The sequence below is a fragment of the Salvelinus alpinus genome, chromosome 22 (assembly GCF_045679555.1).
Source record: "Salvelinus alpinus chromosome 22, SLU_Salpinus.1, whole genome shotgun sequence".
Taxonomy (NCBI): domain Eukaryota; kingdom Metazoa; phylum Chordata; class Actinopteri; order Salmoniformes; family Salmonidae; genus Salvelinus; species Salvelinus alpinus.
In genome coordinates this window covers 48,522,246-48,541,048 of record NC_092107.1, presented here as the reverse complement: position 1 = coordinate 48,541,048, position 18,803 = coordinate 48,522,246, and the positions used below count along the sequence as shown (strand labels likewise).

General features: G+C 45.9%; 1 protein-coding gene across 1 annotated transcript; it reads right to left on the bottom strand.

Annotated features, from left to right (window-relative positions):
• Positions 1–5,370: 5,370 nt before the first annotated feature.
• LOC139549611 (protein phosphatase 1D-like) lies at positions 5,371–15,937 on the bottom strand. Its single transcript, XM_071360268.1, has 3 exons — positions 15,262–15,937; positions 10,729–10,957; positions 5,371–6,107 (listed from the first exon to the last, which is right to left on the bottom strand). Exons 1-3 carry the CDS (start codon positions 15,779–15,781, stop codon positions 5,963–5,965), a joined length of 894 nt encoding a protein of 297 aa, XP_071216369.1. The 5' UTR covers positions 15,782–15,937; the 3' UTR covers positions 5,371–5,962.
• Between the last annotated feature and the right edge of the window lie 2,866 nt (positions 15,938–18,803).

Here is an 18,803-nt window from a genome sequence, read left to right as displayed (position 1 = left end):
GTAGAACTGCGAAGGGACGTGATGCCGCGGAGCTGAGCAGACGTTGACAAACCGAGCTCTTCAAAGTTATTCTATTATTACCTAAATAACAACGTTGAAACAATATTCTAACATCGGCTGATAAATTGTCAAGTACTTAACTTCCCAAAGAGCCATGGACCGCCGACCGAGAGGCAAGAAGAACGACCAAAACGTCGTTGATTCCCAAGATAACGATAACGCTAGCAAGATTAGCATTAGCCCTCATGACTCAAACGACAGTTCCAGACTGTTGCTCTCGGCCCCTTGCGAGCCTGCCGACATGCTGGCTACTCTCCTCCGGGAAATTCAGGACGGTAACAAAGGTCTTTCTATGAAAATCGATAAGAGAACGGCTGAACTCCATTCTTCCATTGACGACCTGAAATCCTCCATGAATGATCTCCTTTTGAGAACGACTGAGGCAGAGTTGCGCATTAGCACAGTTGAAGACACCATCGCTCGACATGACCAGGTCTTGATACAACTGCAAAAGGACAATGCCTACCTCAAAAACAAGGTAGATCAGATGGAGAACCAGAGCAGACGTAGTAATATCCGTGTGGTGGGATTGAAAGAGGACAGCGAGGGCCGTGACCCGGCCCGTTTCTTCACTCAATGGATCCCGGATGTCCTAGGCACAATCAACTTCACCAAGCCACTGGAAATCGAACGCGCCCACAGAACATCAGCGCCGAAACCCCGGCCAGATGAGCCCCCACGGGCCGTCCTGATCAGGTTCCTCCGTTTCCAAGACAGAGAGAAGGTACTGCAACTCGCAAAAGCCAAAGGGGACATAACCATTGATGGCAAGAGGGTCAGCCTTTTCCCGGATATGAGCGCGGATCTCGCAAGACGTCGCAAGCAGTTCAGACCTGCCGCCAAAGCACTGAAGGAGAAGAACATCATCGGCTACCTCATCCACCCTGCGCGGATGAAAGTTCAGTACAAAGGCCGAAGCCATCTCTTCAACACACCGGGAGAAGTGTACACTTTTCTCAAAGAACTGAGCAACGTCTGAGCCAGGACGGTCTCTTTGGGGGATAAGATGCAGTTTGTTTGTTTTCTCTTATCCGGACTGAACCGCTGATATCCTCCGGTCGCTATAATTGATTTGTACATTTTCAACTAACTGTATCTTTCCGGGGTGAGTTCTATTACATTTACAGGAGAGTATATTTTGGTTTAGTCCATATCACTGGGCGAAGCAAATAAGTGGGTTTAGGCCCACTGCTTTCCCCCTCATTTATGTTAATCTTTCGAAAAGAGACTCAAGCAGCCCTTACCGTGGGCAGTAAATATTCAGCCATAAATGTCTATTCACAACGTTTGTTTTCAATTTAGAGAGCTCGCAGGTTTTAGTTTACGCCAAGGTTTAGCTAGTAAGAGCAAGATGGAAAGCGAGCAGCAACGTATCTCTACAAGTGTATTCATGTTTGATTGTTGGGATTGTGGTTTTAGTCTAACAATCGGGGTGGGGGGGATTCTTTATTTTTTTCCCCTTTTTTCTATGTTTATTGTTTCCTTCCTAAAGAGACACATAGGTCACGTCTGTTTTCAAACCAAAGTTGAAACATTTCCTAACTATCTACATATGATAGAATTCCATTCAGTTACATATTTGAAACCCAACTATGCTTAATCCACTAAAATATGTCACATTCAACGTAAAAGGTCTTAACAGCCCGATTAAAAGGAAGAGAGTCTATACATACCTTAAGAAATTAAAGGCTGACATTGTGTTTTTACAAGAAACACATCTCACAGCCAGTGAACACAAGAAATTGAAGAGGGAATGGGTAGGACAAGTTTTTGCGTCCTCTTTTAACTCCAAAGCAAGAGGAACTGCAATTTTGATAAGTAGACACATCCCCTTCTGCGTCAACAACACCATCTCTGATCCCTCTGGCAGGTTTGTTTTGGTGCAGGGGCATATGTTTTCAGAGTCTTGGACCCTATTGAATATCTATGCTCCTAACTTCGATGACCATATGTTTATTCAGAATGTCTTCCTTCAGGTTGCTCAAGCACCACCAGGATGGTTACTGGTTGGAGGAGATTTTAATTTTTGTTTAGATACAGTTCTTGATAGGTCCTCTGATAAACCCTCACTTCTTACCAAAGCCGGCAAACTCACCATGTCATTCATGAAAGATCTCAATTTACTAGACATCTGGAGACAGTTGCACCCACAGGATAGGGACTACTCTTTTTATTCACACCCACATAAGACACACACACGCATAGATAACTTTTTAATATCGACACAACTGTTTCATAGAGTGTTAGATGTTGAGTATCTCCCCAGATTGCTTAGTGACCATTCTCCCCTGGTATTATCAATCTCCATTCCTACCAAGGTAAATGGAGCATATAGATGGAGACTAAATTCTACACTCCTAAAGCAACCTGAATTTTGTGCATTCATCAAAGAGCAGATCAATATTTTCACTTTGACAAACAAACCCTCCGCTCCTGACAGTTTCATTCTTTGGGACACATTGAAGGCCTATCTGAGGGGACAGATCATTTCCTATACTAAAGGGCTGAAGAGAAAACACGGTGCGGAACTGAGTGCCCTTGAATCTGAAATCTCAGAGCTAGAGAAAACCTACCAAAGAGGCCCGACTAAAGATCTATACAGGCTTTTGGTAAATAAAAAACTGAAATATAATATTCTGAACACATATCAAGCTGAGAGGGTCATCACTAAATCAAAACAGCGTTATTACGAGCTTGGAGAAAGTATTGGCATGGCAACTGAAAGCAGAGGAAAGTAAGAGGACAATTAATGCTATAGAAACTCTTACTAATGAGATATCTTTCGACCCTACTGAAATTAATAATACCTTTAAGAAATACTATGAAGACCTCTACACTTCCCAATCAAGCGATGATCTATCAGAGATCGACTCCTTTCTCTCCTCTCTCAACCTCCCATGCCTGTCAGGGGAAGACAGCGAGCGCCTGAGTGAACACTTCTCAGTTCCTGAATTGTTGGAGGCCATTAAATCCTTACCTTCTAATAAATCTCCTGGGGAGGATGGCTTCCCTCCAGAGTTCTATAAAGAATTTAGGGAGCTGTTGGTCCCCTACCTTATGGAGGTACTTAAAAAAGCCAGGGAAGACAACTACTTTCCAGAGTCTTTCTCTCAAGCAGTGATTACTGTAATCCACAAGAAAGGGAAAAATCCACTAAAGTGCGCCTCATATAGACCAATCTCTCTCCTTAACACAGATTGTAAGCTGGTCACCAAGATGCTATCTAAGAGACTGGAGTCATGTCTTCCCCTGTTGGTCAACCCAGATCAGACTGGCTTCATAATTAATAGATTGTCCTCCAATAATCTCAGAAGGTTCTTTGATATAATTCACCTTGCTAACAAAAACAAAATACCTAGTGTCGCAGTCTCCCTCGATGCTGAAAAGGCCTTTGATAGGGTTGAATGGCCATACCTCTTTCGCGTCTTGGAAAAGTTTGGTTTAGGCACCGTGTTTGTAAATTTGATAAAATCACTCTACAAATCTCCTAAAGCTAGGATTGCTACCAACGGGATTACTTCCTCCTCTTTCCCTCTCTATAGGGGGAACAGACAAGGTTGCCCAATTAGCCCCCACCTCTTTGCCCTCGCCATCGAACCGTTGGCTGAGGCTATTAGAACGTGCCCTGACATACATGGCTTTGAGGTGGGCCCCCAGACCCATAAATTATCACTCTTTGCGGACGACCTTATCTTATTTCTAACAAACCCAGAACACTCCCTCTCTCACTTGCAGATCCTGCTACAGTGTTATAGTTCTTTCTCTGGATATAAGGTCAATTTAGATAAAAGCGAAATCTTACCGTTGTCTGTCTTTGACCATCATACCATCAAGCACAAGTTTCCTTTTAGATGGTCGCCTATGGGCTTCACATATTTGGGCATAATGGTGGATGGTAACCTGAACAACCTCTATAAACTCAATCTGGCCAGTTTGTTACAAAAGGTGGAGGGTGACCTTTGTAAATGGATGGACTTACCTCTCACTCTACTGGGTAGAATCAATGTAATTAAAATGAATGTCCTGCCCAGATTTCTATATCTGTTTCAATCTCTCCCTATCCCTGTCCCCGCAGCATTCTTTTCCTCTCTCGACAAGATGACCAGACGGTTTATCTGGCACGGCAAAACCCCTAGGGTTGGCCTGGATAAACTGACCCTGGATTACAGTCAAGGAGGCTTAAACCTCCCCAATTTTAGAATGTACTACTGGGCAGCACAGTCGAGGTTTCTGGCTCAGAGGTTTGATAAGGGTCCCTCTCCCTCATGGTTGAACATTGAAAAGCTTGAGGTAAACGATGACACTGGGGCAGAATTGTTTTACAAATGGGACAGAAAATCTATTAAAACCATCACAGACAACCCTTTAATCATACATTCTGTCCTGACATGGTGCAAACTGCAAGAGCTGTTCGGACGAGGGGGATTCCTTTCCCCTAAAACCCCTTTATGGAACAATAGATTGATTCCTATGTTTTTCCAGAATGGTAACTTTAGACCATGGTCTGATAAGGGGATCACTCTTCTGGAACATTGTTACGAGGAGGGAGTCCTTATGTCTTTTGATCAGCTGAAACAGAAATACCACTTGCCTAACAGGGACTTCTTTAGCTACCTACAACTACGAAACTTTATTAGGGTGTCTCTCAAGGGACAATGGAACCTACCTAAGATGTCACCTATTGAACAACTCTGCCACGCAGACCAACCACTGTTCAAGACCATTTCCCGTGTTTACGATGCTCTTATGTCAGGACTAACACTGACCGGGCTAGATAAACCCCGACTTAGATGGGAAAAAGATCTGGGTATTGATCTTGAGGAGGGTCTATGGATTGACCTATGCAGGAATGGTGTTACATCCACACTGAACTCCAGATACAGACTGATCCAGTTTAATTTCCTCCATCAGCTCTATATCACGCCATCTAGACTGCACAAGTTCAACACTGATATCTCCTCCCTATGTTTTAGATGTGGCTCAGATGAAGGAACATTCCTCCATTCCACTTGGCAGTGTTCAAAACTACACGGTTTCTGGCAGGGGATATGCGATACCATATCCTCAATTCATGGGGTTGCATTCCCTTTAGACCCGGAGGTCTGTCTACTGGGCAACTTTACTAACACCAATCTTAGGCAAAGCCATACTATAAAGCTAACAGAAATATTGCTAGCGATTGCCAAGAAATGTATTGCCTTGAAATGGAAATTGGATTCCCCCCTGCCAGTTGCAATGTGGCTATCAGAAGTCAATAGTTGTATCCCACTGGAGAAAATCACTTACCGCTTGAGGAATAAGTTAAATACATTTTACAGAATTTGGCAACCTTTTATTGACTATATGGAGAATCTCCCCCCACATCACATTGAATGAATCTCTATATTATCCTTATATAATGTTTCACACGTAATGTATAATATGTAACCTACGGCAGGTGACCATATGATCCAATGTCTCATTATAATCTTTTTTTATTGTATGTTTGTTTGTATATATAATTATAATTTGTTTGATTTTTACTTTTTGTTACGCTCATCTGTTACTGTCACTTTGTCCTATTGTTGTCTAATATCTTTTCACGTTTGTCTTGAATGTTGTTAATTGGAAAATGCAAAAATAAAATATTCAAAAAAAAAAAAAGAGTAGAACTGCCCCCATCACTAAGTGGCTTTAGCCCGGGCAAGTCCAGGGGGGTTGCCTAGCAACACGTGCCTCTGAGTGAGGCAACTTCTGTTTAGTGCAGCTAATGTCCATGACTTGGTGAACGTGTTCGGACCGAACGGCCAGTACGACAGCTCCAACGGCTTTGAAAATAATAAAGGTTTCAGGTAACAGGGAGAAACATAAACGAAATAATCAAACTATTTCCATAAAAATGGAAATGAACCACTGTGGAGCTTTAAGACCACAACAACGTACCTAGAGCTCTGGCCACAGCCAGGAACGGGATCTGGTCGATGACGGTGCTCCTCCGGACGGGACCGTTATGAGTCAGTCTGGGTCTCTTCCACACCACCCGGTTCACACCAGACTTCTTTATCACACTGGAGACAGGAGGGAGAGACAGACAGGACAGTTATCACACTGGAGACAGGAGAGAGAGACAGACAGGACAGTTATCACACTGGAGATAGGAGGGAGAGACAGACAGGAGAGTTATCTCACTGGAGACAGGAGGCAGAGAGACAGACAGGAGAGTTATCTCACTGGAGATAGGAGGGAGAGACAGACAGGACAGTTATCACACTGGAGATAGGAGGGAGAGACAGACAGGAGAGTTATCTCACTGGAGACAGGAGGCAGAGAGACAGACAGGACAGTTATCTCACTGGAGACAGGAGGGAGAGACACAGACAGGACAGTTATCTCACTGGAGACAGGAGGGAGAGACACAGACAGGACAGTTATCTCACTGGAGATAGGAGGGAGAGACAGACAGGACAGTTATCTAACTGGAGATGGGAGGGAGAGACAGACAGGACAGTTATCTAACTGGAGATGGGAGGGAGAGAGGAGAGTTATCTAACTGGAGACAAGAGGGAGAGACAGACAGGACAGTTATCACACTGGAGATAGGAGGCAGAGAGACAGACAGGACAGTTATCTCACTGGAGACAGGAGGGAGAGACACAGACAGGACAGTTATCTCACTGGAGATAGGAGGGAGAGACAGACAGGACAGTTATCTAACTGGAGATGGGAGGGAGAGACAGACAGGACAGTTATCTAACTGGAGATGGGAGGGAGAGACAGACAGGACAGTTATCACACTGGAGATAGGAGGGAGAGACAGACAGGACAGTTATCACACTGGAGATGGGAGGGAGAGAGAGACAGGACAGTTATCTAACTGGAGATGGGAGGGAGAGAGACAGGAGACAGACAGGACAGTCATCATAGACAGTAAGGTAGTGATGAAGAAGTAGTTATGATTTAGCCAGTCAGTACCACAAAAGGCATTACCTTTATAGTGTACTACTTGTGACCAGGCTCTACATAAGGAATAGGGAGCTACTTTATAGTGCACTACTTGTGACCAGGCTCTACATAAGGAATAGGGAGCTACTTTATAGTGCACTACTTGTGACCAGGCTCTACATAAGGAATAGGGAGCTACTTTATAGTGCACTACTTGTGACCAGGCTCTACATAAGGAATAGGGAGCTACTTTTTTTATTTATTTTTTTATTTTTTATTTTCACCTTTATTTAACCAGGTAGGCTAGTTGAGAACAAGTTCTCATTTGCAACTGCGACCTGGCCAAGATAAAGCATAGCAGTGTGAACAGACAACACAGAGTTACACATGGAGTAAACAATAAACAAGTCAATAACATGGTAGAGAAAAAAAAGAGAATCTATATACAATGTGTGCAAAAGGCATGAGGTAGGCAATAAATCGAATAATTACAATTTAGCAGATTAACACTGGAGTGATAAATCATCAGATGATCATGTGCAAGAAGAGATACTGGTGTGCAAAAGAGCAGAAAAGTAAATAAATAAAAGCAGTATGGGGGGTGAGGTAGGTAAATTGGGTGGGTAGTTTACAGATGGACTATGTACAGCTGCAGCGATCGGTTAGCTGCTCGGATAGCAGATTTTTAAAGTTGTTGAGGGAGATAAAAGTCTCCAACTTCAGAGATTTTTGCAATTCGTTCCAGTCGCAGGCAGCAGAGAACTGGAAGGAAAGGCGTCCAAATGAGGTTTTAGCTTTAGGGATGATCAGTGAGATACACCTGCTGGAGCGCGTGCTGCGGGTGGGTGTAGCCATCGTGACCAGTGAACTGAGATAAGGCGGCACTTTACCTAGCATAGCCTTGTAGATGACCTGGAGCCAGTGGGTCTGACGACGAACATGTAGCGAGGGCCAGCCGACTAGGGCATACAGGTCGCAGTGGTGTACTACTTGTGACCAGGCTCTACATAAGGAATAGGGAGTTACTTTATAGTGTACTACTTGTGACCAGCCTCTACATAAGGAATAGGGAGTTACTTTATAGTGTACTACTTGTGACCAGGCTCTACATAAGGAATAGGGAGCTACTTTATAGTGTACTACTTGTGACCAGGCTCTACATAAGGAATAGGGAACTACTTGGGACGCATTTTTACAAAATGTTTAATAAACCATTAACACGTCTTATAAAAGGCTTATTATTAGTAGTAGCATAAAATGTTCCAAAACGACTTGCTCAATAAGCTACCTTTATTTCAATTGGCTGGTTGATATAATAACACTTATGGTATGAGACCGACACAATATATTGGCAGTAAACTGATGCGATGCTGATGACTAGTCTGGCAAGAGTCTTAAAGTCACTGGGGGGGAAAAAATCACTCCAAGCTCACTTGCTCTGTGGGCATCACTGGCTTCATCCCAAATAGTACCCCCATTCCCCGTAGTGCACTACTTATAACCAGGGACATTTGGGACGCACACTATGTGTTCCTTATCTGAAGGAGATCGCTCTACAGTAGCGTGTCGTTTACCCAGTCAGCTCTACAGTAGCGTGTCGTTTACCCAGTCAGCTCTACAGTAGCGTGTCGTTTACCCAGTCAGCTCTACAGTAGCGTGACGTTTACCCAGTCAGCTCTACAGTAGCGTGTCGTTTACCCAGTCAGCTCTACAGTAGCGTGTCGTTTACCCGGTCAGCTCTACAGTAGCGTGTCATTTACCCGGTCAGCTCTACAGTAGCGTGTCGTTTACCCGGTCATCTCTACAGTAGCGTGTCGTTTACCCGGTCAGCTCTACAGTAGCGTGTCGTTTACCCGGTCAGCTCTACAGTAGCGTGTCGTTTACCCAGTCAGCTCTACAGTAGCGTGTCGTTTACCCAGTCAGCTCTACAGTAGCGTGTCGTTTACCCGGTCAGCTCTACAGTAGCGTGTCATTTACCCGGTCAGCTCTACAGTAGCGTGTCGTTTACCCGGTCATCTCTACAGTAGCGTGTCGTTTACCCGGTCAGCTCTACAGTAGCGTGTCGTTTACCCGGTCAGCTCTACAGTAGCGTGTCGTTTACCCGGTCAGCTCTACAGTAGCGTGTCATTTACCCGGTCAGCTCTACAGTAGCGTGTCGTTTACCCGGTCATCTCTACAGTAGCGTGTCGTTTACCCAGTCAGCTCTACAGTAGCGTGTCGTTTACCCAGTCAGCTCTACTGTAGCGTGTCGTTTACCCAGTCAGCTCTACAGTAGCGTGTCGTTTACCCAGTCAGCTCTACAGTAGCGTGTCGTTTACCCAGTCAGCTCTACAGTAGCGTGTCGTTTTACCCAGTCAGCGCTACAGTAGCGTGTCGTTTTACCCAGTCAGCTCTACAGTAGCGTGTCGTTTTACCCAGTCAGCTCTACAGTAGCGTGTCATTTACCCAGTCAGCTCTACAGTAGCGTGTCGTTTTACCCAGTCAGCTCTACAGTAGCGTGTCGTTTACCCAGTCAGCTCTACAGTAGCGTGTCGTTTACCCAGTCAGCTCTACAGTAGCGTGTCGTTTACCCAGTCAGCTCTACAGTAGCGTGTCGTTTACCCAGTCAGCTCTACAGTAGCGTGTCGTTTACCCGGTCAGCTCTACAGTAGCGTGTCGTTTACCCGGTCAGCTCTACAGTAGCGTGTCGTTTACCCGGTCAGCTCTACAGTAGCGTGTCGTTTACCCGGTCAGCTTTACAGTAGCTTGTCGTTTACCCGGTCAGCTCTACAGTAGCGTGTCGTTTACCCGGTCAGCTCTACAGTAGCGTGTCGTTTACCCGGTCAGCTCTACAGTAGCGTGTCGTTTACCCGGTCAGCTCTACAGTAGCGTGTCGTTTACCCGGTCAGCTCTACAGTAGCGTGTCGTTTACCCGGTCAGCTCTACAGTAGCGTGTCGTTTACCCGGTCAGCTCTACAGTAGCGTGTCGTTTACCCGGTCAGCTCTACAGTAGCGTGTCGTTTACCCGGTCAGCTCTACAGTAGCGTGTCGTTTACCCGGTCAGCTCTACAGTAGCGTGTCGTTTACCCTGTCAGCTCTACAGTAGCGTGTCGTTTACCCGGTCAGCTCTACAGTAGCGTGTCGTTTACCCAGTCAGCTCTACAGTAGCGTGTCGTTTACCCAGTCAGCTCTACAGTAGCGTGTCGTTTACCCAGTCAGCTCTACAGTAGCGTGTCGTTTACCCAGTCAGCTCTACAGTAGCGTGTCGTTTACCCAGTCAGCTCTACAGTAGCGTGTCGTTTACCCAGTCAGCTCTACAGTAGCGTGTCGTTTACCCAGTCAGCTCTACAGTAGCGTGTCGTTTACCCAGTCAGCTCTACAGTAGCGTGTCGTTTATCCGACGTCTGTCCATCCCGCTAGTCAAATCACCCAGTCCGTTTTTCTGTAGTTGTCCACCAAGCAGGCATAGATGCTACAATGCTTCATCTGACTGTGAGTTTCCATTAGAATAGACAATGTTGTTATCACCCAAAGCAGACGAGAGTTTAGGTTGCTATTGAGAGAGAGAGAGACATGCTTCTTGGCACAAACCCATTCTCTTGTCATAGGGGCTGTTGTTTTGGATGCACAGTCACATGAGGGTACGGTTGTTGGGGGCCCTAGTACACTATTATATGTTAGGCTAGTCTGTCAGACAGACTAAACATTACCATGTTGAGTTGGCTGGCTAGACAACCTAGTAGGGTAGTATGTGTTGGTCAGTCTTACCTGCCCCCCAGCCCTTCGATGCGTTCCCTTTCCTTGGGCAGCTCAGGCTTGTGGTCCTGTGTAACCTCCACGGCCCTGATGAACTGGTCCGTGGGGTCATCCTGGACCCCCAGCACTACGGCAGAGTCTCCTACGTGAGCCACGTACATTCGGTCCCCCCGGATGACCACTACACTGGCCGTGGTGCCTGAGGTGCTGGGAAGCCCCGTGAGAGTTTTGGGCCATTCGGCTGCAGAGGGAAGGAAAAGAGGGAGAGAACATGTTGAACTATTGGACCTTGCCCAGCCTTAGAAATAGCCTTCAGACTAACCTACTTCTCTGAGGTCCCTGCCTGCAATAATATGGCCCCTGAATATAACAACAGTTAGGAAGGAGCTACTGTTCCTGGAGAGATACCCTCCTGTTGGTTTTAACTCCAACCCTGTTCCTGTAGAACTACCCTCCTGTAGGTTTTAACTCCAACCCTGTTCCTGGAGAGATACCATCCTGTAAGTTTTAACTCCAACCCTGTTCCTGGAGAGATACCATCCTGTAGGTTTTAACTCCAACCCTGTTCCTGGAGAGATACCATCCTGTAAGTTTTAACTCCAACCCTGTTCCTGGAGAGATACCATCCTGTAGGTTTTAACTCCAACCCTGTTCCTGGAGAGATACCATCCTGTAGGTTTTAACTCCAACCCTGTTCCTGGAGAGATACCATCCTGTTGGTTTTAACTCTAACCCTGTTCCTGGAGAGATACCATCCTGTTGGTTTTAACTCCAACCCTGTTCCTGGAGAGATACCATCCTGTTGGTTTTAACTCTAACCCTGTTCCTGGAGAGATACCATCCTGTTGGTTTTAACTCTAACCCTGTTCCTGGAGAGATACCATCCTGTTGGTTTTAACTCCAACCCTGTTCCTGGAGAGATACCATCCTGTAAGTTTTAACTCCAACCCTGTTCCTGGAGAGATACCATCCTGTAGGTTTTAACTCCAACCCTGTTCCTGTAGAACTATCGTCCTGTAGGTTTTAACTCCAACCCTGTTCCTGTAGAACTACCGTCCTGTAGGTTTTAACTCCAACCCTGTTCCTGTAGAACTACCGTCCTGTAGGTTTTAACTCCAACCCTGTTCCTGTAGAACTACCGTCCTGTAGGTTTTAACTCCAACCCTGTTCCTGTAGAACTATCGTCCTGTTGGTTTTAACTCCAACCCTGTTCCTGGAGTTACCGTCCTGTTGGTTTTAACTCCAACCCTGTTCCTGGAGAGCTACCCTCCTGTTGGTTTTAACACCAACCCTGTTCCTGGAGTTACCCTCCTGTTGGTTTTAACTCCAACCCTGTTCCTGGAGAACTATCGTCCTGTTGGTTTTAACTCCAACCCTGTTCCTGGAGTTACCGTCCTGTTGGTTTTAACTCCAACCCTGTTCCTGGAGAGCTACCCTCCTGTTGGTTTTAACACCAACCCTGTTCCTGGAGTTACCCTCCTGTTGGTTTTAACTCCAACCCTGTTCCTGGAGAACTACCCTCCTGTTGGTTTTAACTCCAACCCCCGATTATACTAATTAGCTGGTTGATAAGCTGAATCAGGTTAGTTTACAACTGGGGTTGAAGCAAAAACCTACAGGATATAGGGAACAGGATCGGACAGCCCCTGATATAGGGAAGCCCCTGATATAGGGAACAGGATCGGGCAGCCCCTGATATAGGGAACAGGATCGGGCAGCCCTTGATATAGGGAAGAGGATCGGGCAGCCCCTGATATAGGGAAGAGGATCGGGCAGCCCCTGATATGGGGAACAGGATCGGGCAGCCCCTGATATGGGGAACAGGATCGGACAGCCCCTGATATAGGGAACAGGATCGGACAGCTCCTGATATAGGGTACAGGACAGCCCCTGATATAGGGAACAGGATCGGGCAGCCCCTGATATAGGGAACAGGATCGGGCAGCCCCTGATATAGGGAACAGGATCGGGCAGCCCCTGATATAGGGAACAGGATCGGACAGCCCCTGATATAGGGAACAGGATCGGGCAGCCCCTGATATAGGGAACAGGATCGGGCAGCCCCTGATATAGGGAACAGGACAGCCCCTGATATAGGGAACAGGATCGGACAGCCCCTGATATAGGGAACAGGATCGGGCAGCCCCTGATATAGGGAACAGGATCGGGCAGCCCCTGATATAGGGAACTAAATATCTCTCTGAGGTTTGTAAAGACTGACGTGGTCTGGTTGATCTGGACATTTCACGTTATAAATATCTCTCTAAGGTTTTGTAAAGACGAACATGACAAGAGGAACTGATGATGTAATACCCAATATTAGAAATTGTACCTTGTACCTTGTACTATTATAACTTTCAAGACTACGTTTAAAGCAGTGGCGGTTGGTGACGTTTAAGATAAGGGAGGACGATTCGTTTTTTTTAATGAGCACGGCCTTGTTTCTATTATATTGGATGACTGTCATTCATATTCCATTCACCCGGCTCAATGTAACGTCGATAGGTTTAGGCTACTACACGATACTCTAATTTTCCCTCCATCTTGAAGTTGCTACAACCTAGTTTATGAAAAGTATACAACGTCGGTGCACACAGGTCAAGAGAATAATCTGAGTAATCAAGGTGACAGACAGTGACATATTCAATACCTCCTTGTACACACTTGCTTGCATCTAGCTGATCTAGGGTGTAGTCATTAGTCCAACAGTTGCAAACGAGAGTTTCTATTGGACAAATTCAGGTATGTTTATCCCCGTATCGTTCCGTTTAAGAAAAGTTTTTCAACAGAATCGGCGTAATGAAAACACCCCTGGTCACACGCAAACACAGTTCACTTTCATAGCAGCCACATAAGAACAGCATGATCATTTTGCTCGTTAATTCCTTCTCGCATCTACGCGTTGTCCTTCGCTCGTGGACTTCAACACATCAGCGGTTTGTGACCAGGCGGAAAAACCTTTCTCGTTGTCACAATTTTAGCTAACATCAGTTAGCATAGAACTAGAACGAAGGCCTTATTAAACCTGCTACGATGATGCAGTACAGTGTACAGTCAGCAAGCAGCTTAGCAGTTACACCGGCAGGCCCTGGTGGTAATACATGTATAAAACACAAATGCTTACCTTGACTTGGAAGATTTTCAGTGTTAGACAGCCATAGCTAGCTAACATGGCATCCCTCTCTGTTTGAGCCGGGTGTTTGAGTAGTCTAAATTAGCAAGCTGCAACAAAATATGTCTCTCTCGCTTCTCCTTCATTTTTAACCAAATTAATTTGTTTAAAACTGTTGCGAGTAGTTGACTCAAAGAGAGAGAAAGACAATAGTTGAACAGTTTTAAACAAATTAATTTGGTCAAAAATGAAGGAGAATCGCGAGAGAGACATATTTTGTTGCAGCTTGCTAATTTAGCCTACTCAAACACCCACTGCCGTGCTCGCTAGCTGTAGCTTATGCTTTCAGTACTAGATTCTTTCTCTGATCCTTTAATTGGGTGGACAACATGTCAGTTCATGCTGCAAGAGCTCCGATAGGTTGGAGGACATCCTCCGGAAGTTGTCATAATTACCGTGTAAGTATTTGGAAGGGGGTGAAAGCCATGAGCCTCCTAGGTTTTGTATTGAAGTCAATGTACCCAGAGGAGGATGGAAGCTAGCTGTCCTCTGGCTACACCATGGTGCTACACTACAGAGTGCTGGTGAGGCTACTGTAGACCTTCATTGCAAAACAGTGTATTTTAATCAATTATTTGGTGACGTGAATATATTTAGTATAGTTGTATCTTTAATATTTCACTATTGGTATTTTTATGAAATTCACTGAGGACCCCTTCCACTTCTGATGAGCCTCCACTGGTTGAAAACCAGACTGAGTGGGGGTGGCGTGCCCCACAGTTTGGAAACCACAGGTGTAGGGCAGACTGTGCACTAGTGACTTGACAGGGCAGTTGAAAGATCCAGAGCAGATCGCTGACGACTGCCCGAAATACAACTGCCCTCACAGCTGATAAGCCAAGAGACTAATTCATCAAACGGATAAGAGGGGATGGGGGACGCAATGGTTTTTACAAATCCAATACATATGATGCGTCTCCTTTACAACCAACATTATCAGATGTCACATGCTGCCAGGCCTGCCTACTACAGCAATAAACCTGATTTGGTATGCCGTCGACGTCAAGCAACCGTCGCGAACTCTTCCCAAACAAGCAGCTAAACCCATTGTCATCCGTATCGAAGGCAAACAGAGGAGGAAGACAACCGTATAAAAAGCCCATTCCCAGAGCCCCGCACACCCGCCTGTCCTGATAGGCTGGGGGTTTAGATAGGAATCATGGGATGTCTCTTTCTTTGCTCTACTACTGACAGATGGGCAGCAGTGGTAGGTTTATTTTGATGGTCAAGCCAGAGAACCCAAATCACACATTCAGCAACATCGAGCCTGTGGTGGCCATTTAATTCGTAGCGTTTGCTAGCTAAATGCAAGAGATGCGACAACAAATCCCAATATACATATTTAACTAGACACATGGATGATTCTAACTTACGCAGCTTTTTCCACATGGCATGGTGGCAGGCAACGAAACCTTTACGAATAGCTGCACACACTTCCTCGTCATCCTTGGACCAAAACCCCCGCTGTTTCTTGATGAATTCCCATAAATAGTCCCGTGCGAATTGCGCTGCCTCTCGGCCTCCGTGGCCATCAAACACCGCGAAGAAAGCCACTGAGCGCTGGGGGCGGTTATCGCTCTCGGCCGGTGAACTCTCCACTGTCGAAACTGCAGAACAACTTTGGTCCCCATTTTGTACATTTTGTGTCCATGAAACTGTAGTGGAGGCAGATAGAGGCTCGTTCAGTGCGTTGTGTACAGTCTGATCAGACTGCTCGTTTTCAGGCACAATGTCGACCGTCGAGCTATCTCCTTTGGTATCGTCTTGTTCGTCCGAGTTCAGCTCGTCTTCCCCGGACTCGGGCTCCACTACAACCTCGGTAACGTCCTCCATGTATTTCCTGCCTCCCTGGTCGGAGAAAACACTCACTCGCATCAACAATGCGTTTTCCATGGCGGTAGGGACGTCTTGATTCAGACGCTGGGTGTTTGTAGTAGCTAAAAAATGGCCTAAAAGTATTTTAAGTTAAGTTTATGGCAGCTTAATGATCAATCACCCGCTTTTGGTCTTTGTTTATTTTGAAGCCTTGTAGGCATGCCCAGAAACGCATTGACGTCAGAGCTGTATCAACTGGGGTAAATTCTGTAAAATACTACAGTGCGCCACCTACTGGATGTGTAAATGCTTCATAAACAACGGGTTGATTAATAGTGACACGCTTGCTTATGGGCCCTTCCCCCTTCCCAACAATGCAGAGAGAAAAATGAGAAGGGATAACTTGGCTATATGTAACAGTATAACTTTAAACCGTCCCCTCGCCCCGACACGGGCGCGAACCAGGGACCCTCTGCACACATCAACAACGGTTGCCCACGAAGCATCGTTACCCATCGCTCCACAAAGGCCACGGCCCTTGCAGAGCAAGGGGAAACCCTACTTCAGGTCTCAGAGCAAGTGACGTAACCGATTGAAATGCTATTAGCGCGTACCCGCTAACTAGCTAGCCATTTCACATCCGTTACACTCACCCCCCTTTCAACCTCCTCCTTTTCCGCAGCAACCAGTGATCCGGGTCAAGGCACCAATGTAACAGTATAACTTTAAACCGTCCCCTCGCCCCGACACGGGCGCGAACCAGGGACCTTCTGCACACATCAACAACGGTCGCCCACGAAGCATCGTTACCCATCGCTCCACAAAGGCCACGGCTCTTGCAGAGCAAGGGGAAACCCTACTTCAGGTCTCAGAGCAAGTGACGTAACCGATTGAAATGCTATTAGCGCGTACCCGCTAACTAGCTAGCCATTTCACATCCGTTACATATATACACGGAGTACCAGTACCAAGTCCATGTGCAGGGGTACGAGGTAATTGAGGTAGATACAGTACCAGTCAAACGTTTGGACACACCTACTCATTCCAGGGTTTAAAAAAAAGTTTTTACTATTTTCTACATTGTAGAATAATAGAGAAGACGCCAAAACTATGAAATAACACATATGGAGTATTTCCCCCCCCAGGAGACTTAAAAAGATGTGTCCCCAGATCCTCAAAAAGTGTTTTATTTTAATTTAACCTTTATTTAACTAGGCAAGTCATTTAAGAACATTCTTATTTACAATGACGGCCTACCAGGGAACGGGGCTGGAATTTAAAAAATGTAATTATATATATATATATATATAGGACAAAACACACATCACGACAAGAGAGACAACACAACACTACATAAAGAGAGACCTAAGACAACAACATAGCAAGGCAGCTACACATGACAACACAGCATGGTAGCAACACAACATGTTAGCAGCACAAAACAGGGTACAAACATGATTGGGCACAGACAAACAGCACAAAGGGCAAGAAGGTAGAGACAACAATAAATCACGCAAAGCAGCCACAACTGCAGTAAGAGTGACCATGATTGAGACTTTGAATGAAGAGATTGAGATAAAACTGTCGAGTTTGAGTGTTTGTTGCAGCTCGTTCCAGTCGCTAGCTGCAGCAAACTGAAAAGACGAGCGACCCAGGGATGTGTGTGCTTTGGGGACCTTTAACAGAATGTGACTGGCAGAACGGGTGTTGTATGTGGAGGATGAGGGCTGCGGTAGATATCTCAGATAGGGGGGAGTGAGGCGTAAGAGGGTTTTATAAATAAGCATCAGCCACTGGGTCTTCCGACGAGTATACAGAGATGACCAGTTTACAGAAGAGTAAAGAGTGCAGTGATGTGTCCTATAAGGAGCATTGGTGGCAAATCTGACGTGTCCTTTAAGGAGCATTGGTGGCAAAACTGATGACCGAATGGTAAAGAACATCTAACCGCTCGAGAGCATCCTTACCTGCCGATCTATAAATTACGTCTCCGCAATCTAGCATGGGTAGTAGAATGGTTATCTGAATTAGGGTTAGTTTGGCATCTGGGGTGAAAGAGGAGCGATTACGATAGAGGAAAACAAGTCTAGATTTAACCTTAGCCTGCAGCTTTGATATGTGCTGAGACAAGGACAGTGTACCGTCTAGCCATACTCCCAAGTACTTGTATGAGGTGACTACCTCAAGCTCTAAACCCTCAGAGGTAGTAATCGCACCGGTGGGGAGAGGGGCATTCTTCTTACCAAACCACATGACCTTTGTTTTGGAGGTGTTCAGAACAAGGTTAAGGGTAGAGAAAGCTTGTTGGACACTAAGAAAAAGCTTTGTTGTAGAGCATTTAACACAAAATCCGGGGAGTGGCCAGCTGAGTATAAGACTGTATCATCTGCATATACTGTAAATGGATGAGAGAGCTTCCTACTGCCTGAGCTGTGTTGTTTATGTAAATTAAGAAGTGCGTGGGGCCTAGGATGGAGCCTTGGGGTACTCTCTTGGTGACAGGCAGTGGCTGAAACAGCAGATTTTCTGACTTTATATGTAACGGATGTGAAATGGCTAGCTAGTTAGCGGGTACGCGCTAGTAGCATTTCAATCAGTTACGTCACTTGCTCTGAAACCAATATGTAGTGTTGCCCCTTGCTCTGCAAGGGCCGCGGCTTTTGTGGAGCGATGGATAACGATGCTTCGTGGGTGTCAGTTGTTGATGTGTGCAGAGGGTCCCTGGTTCGCGCCCGTGTCGGGGCGAGGGGACGTACTAAAGTTATACTGTTACATTGATGCTGTTGACCCGGATCACTGGTTGCTGCGGAAAAAGGAGGAGGTTGAAAGGGGGGTGAGTGTAACGGATGTGAAATGGCTAGCTAGTTAGCGGGTACGCGCTAGTAGCATTTCAATCAGTTACGTCACTTGCTCTGAAACCAATATGTAGTGTTGCCCCTTGCTCTGCAAGGGCCGCGGCTTTTGTGGAGCGATGGATAACGATGCTTCGTGGGTGTCAGTTGTTGATGTGTGCAGAGGGTCCCTGGTTCGCGCCCGTGTCGGGGCGAGGGGACGTACTAAAGTTATACTGTTACATATACACTGCACTCTTTGAGAGAGG

Coding starts and splice junctions, on each gene's coding strand:
- LOC139549611 (XM_071360268.1), bottom strand. CDS start 15,781: ATGGAAAACGCATTGTTGATGCGAGTGAGTGTTTTCTCCGACCAGGGA. Junction 10,958..15,261: donor TGCCATGTGGAAAAAGCTGC/GTAAGTTAGAAT, acceptor TTCCCTCTGCAG/CCGAATGGCCCAAAACTCTC. Junction 6,108..10,728: donor ATCGAAGGGCTGGGGGGCAG/GTAAGACTGACC, acceptor TCCTGTCTCCAG/TGTGATAAAGAAGTCTGGTG.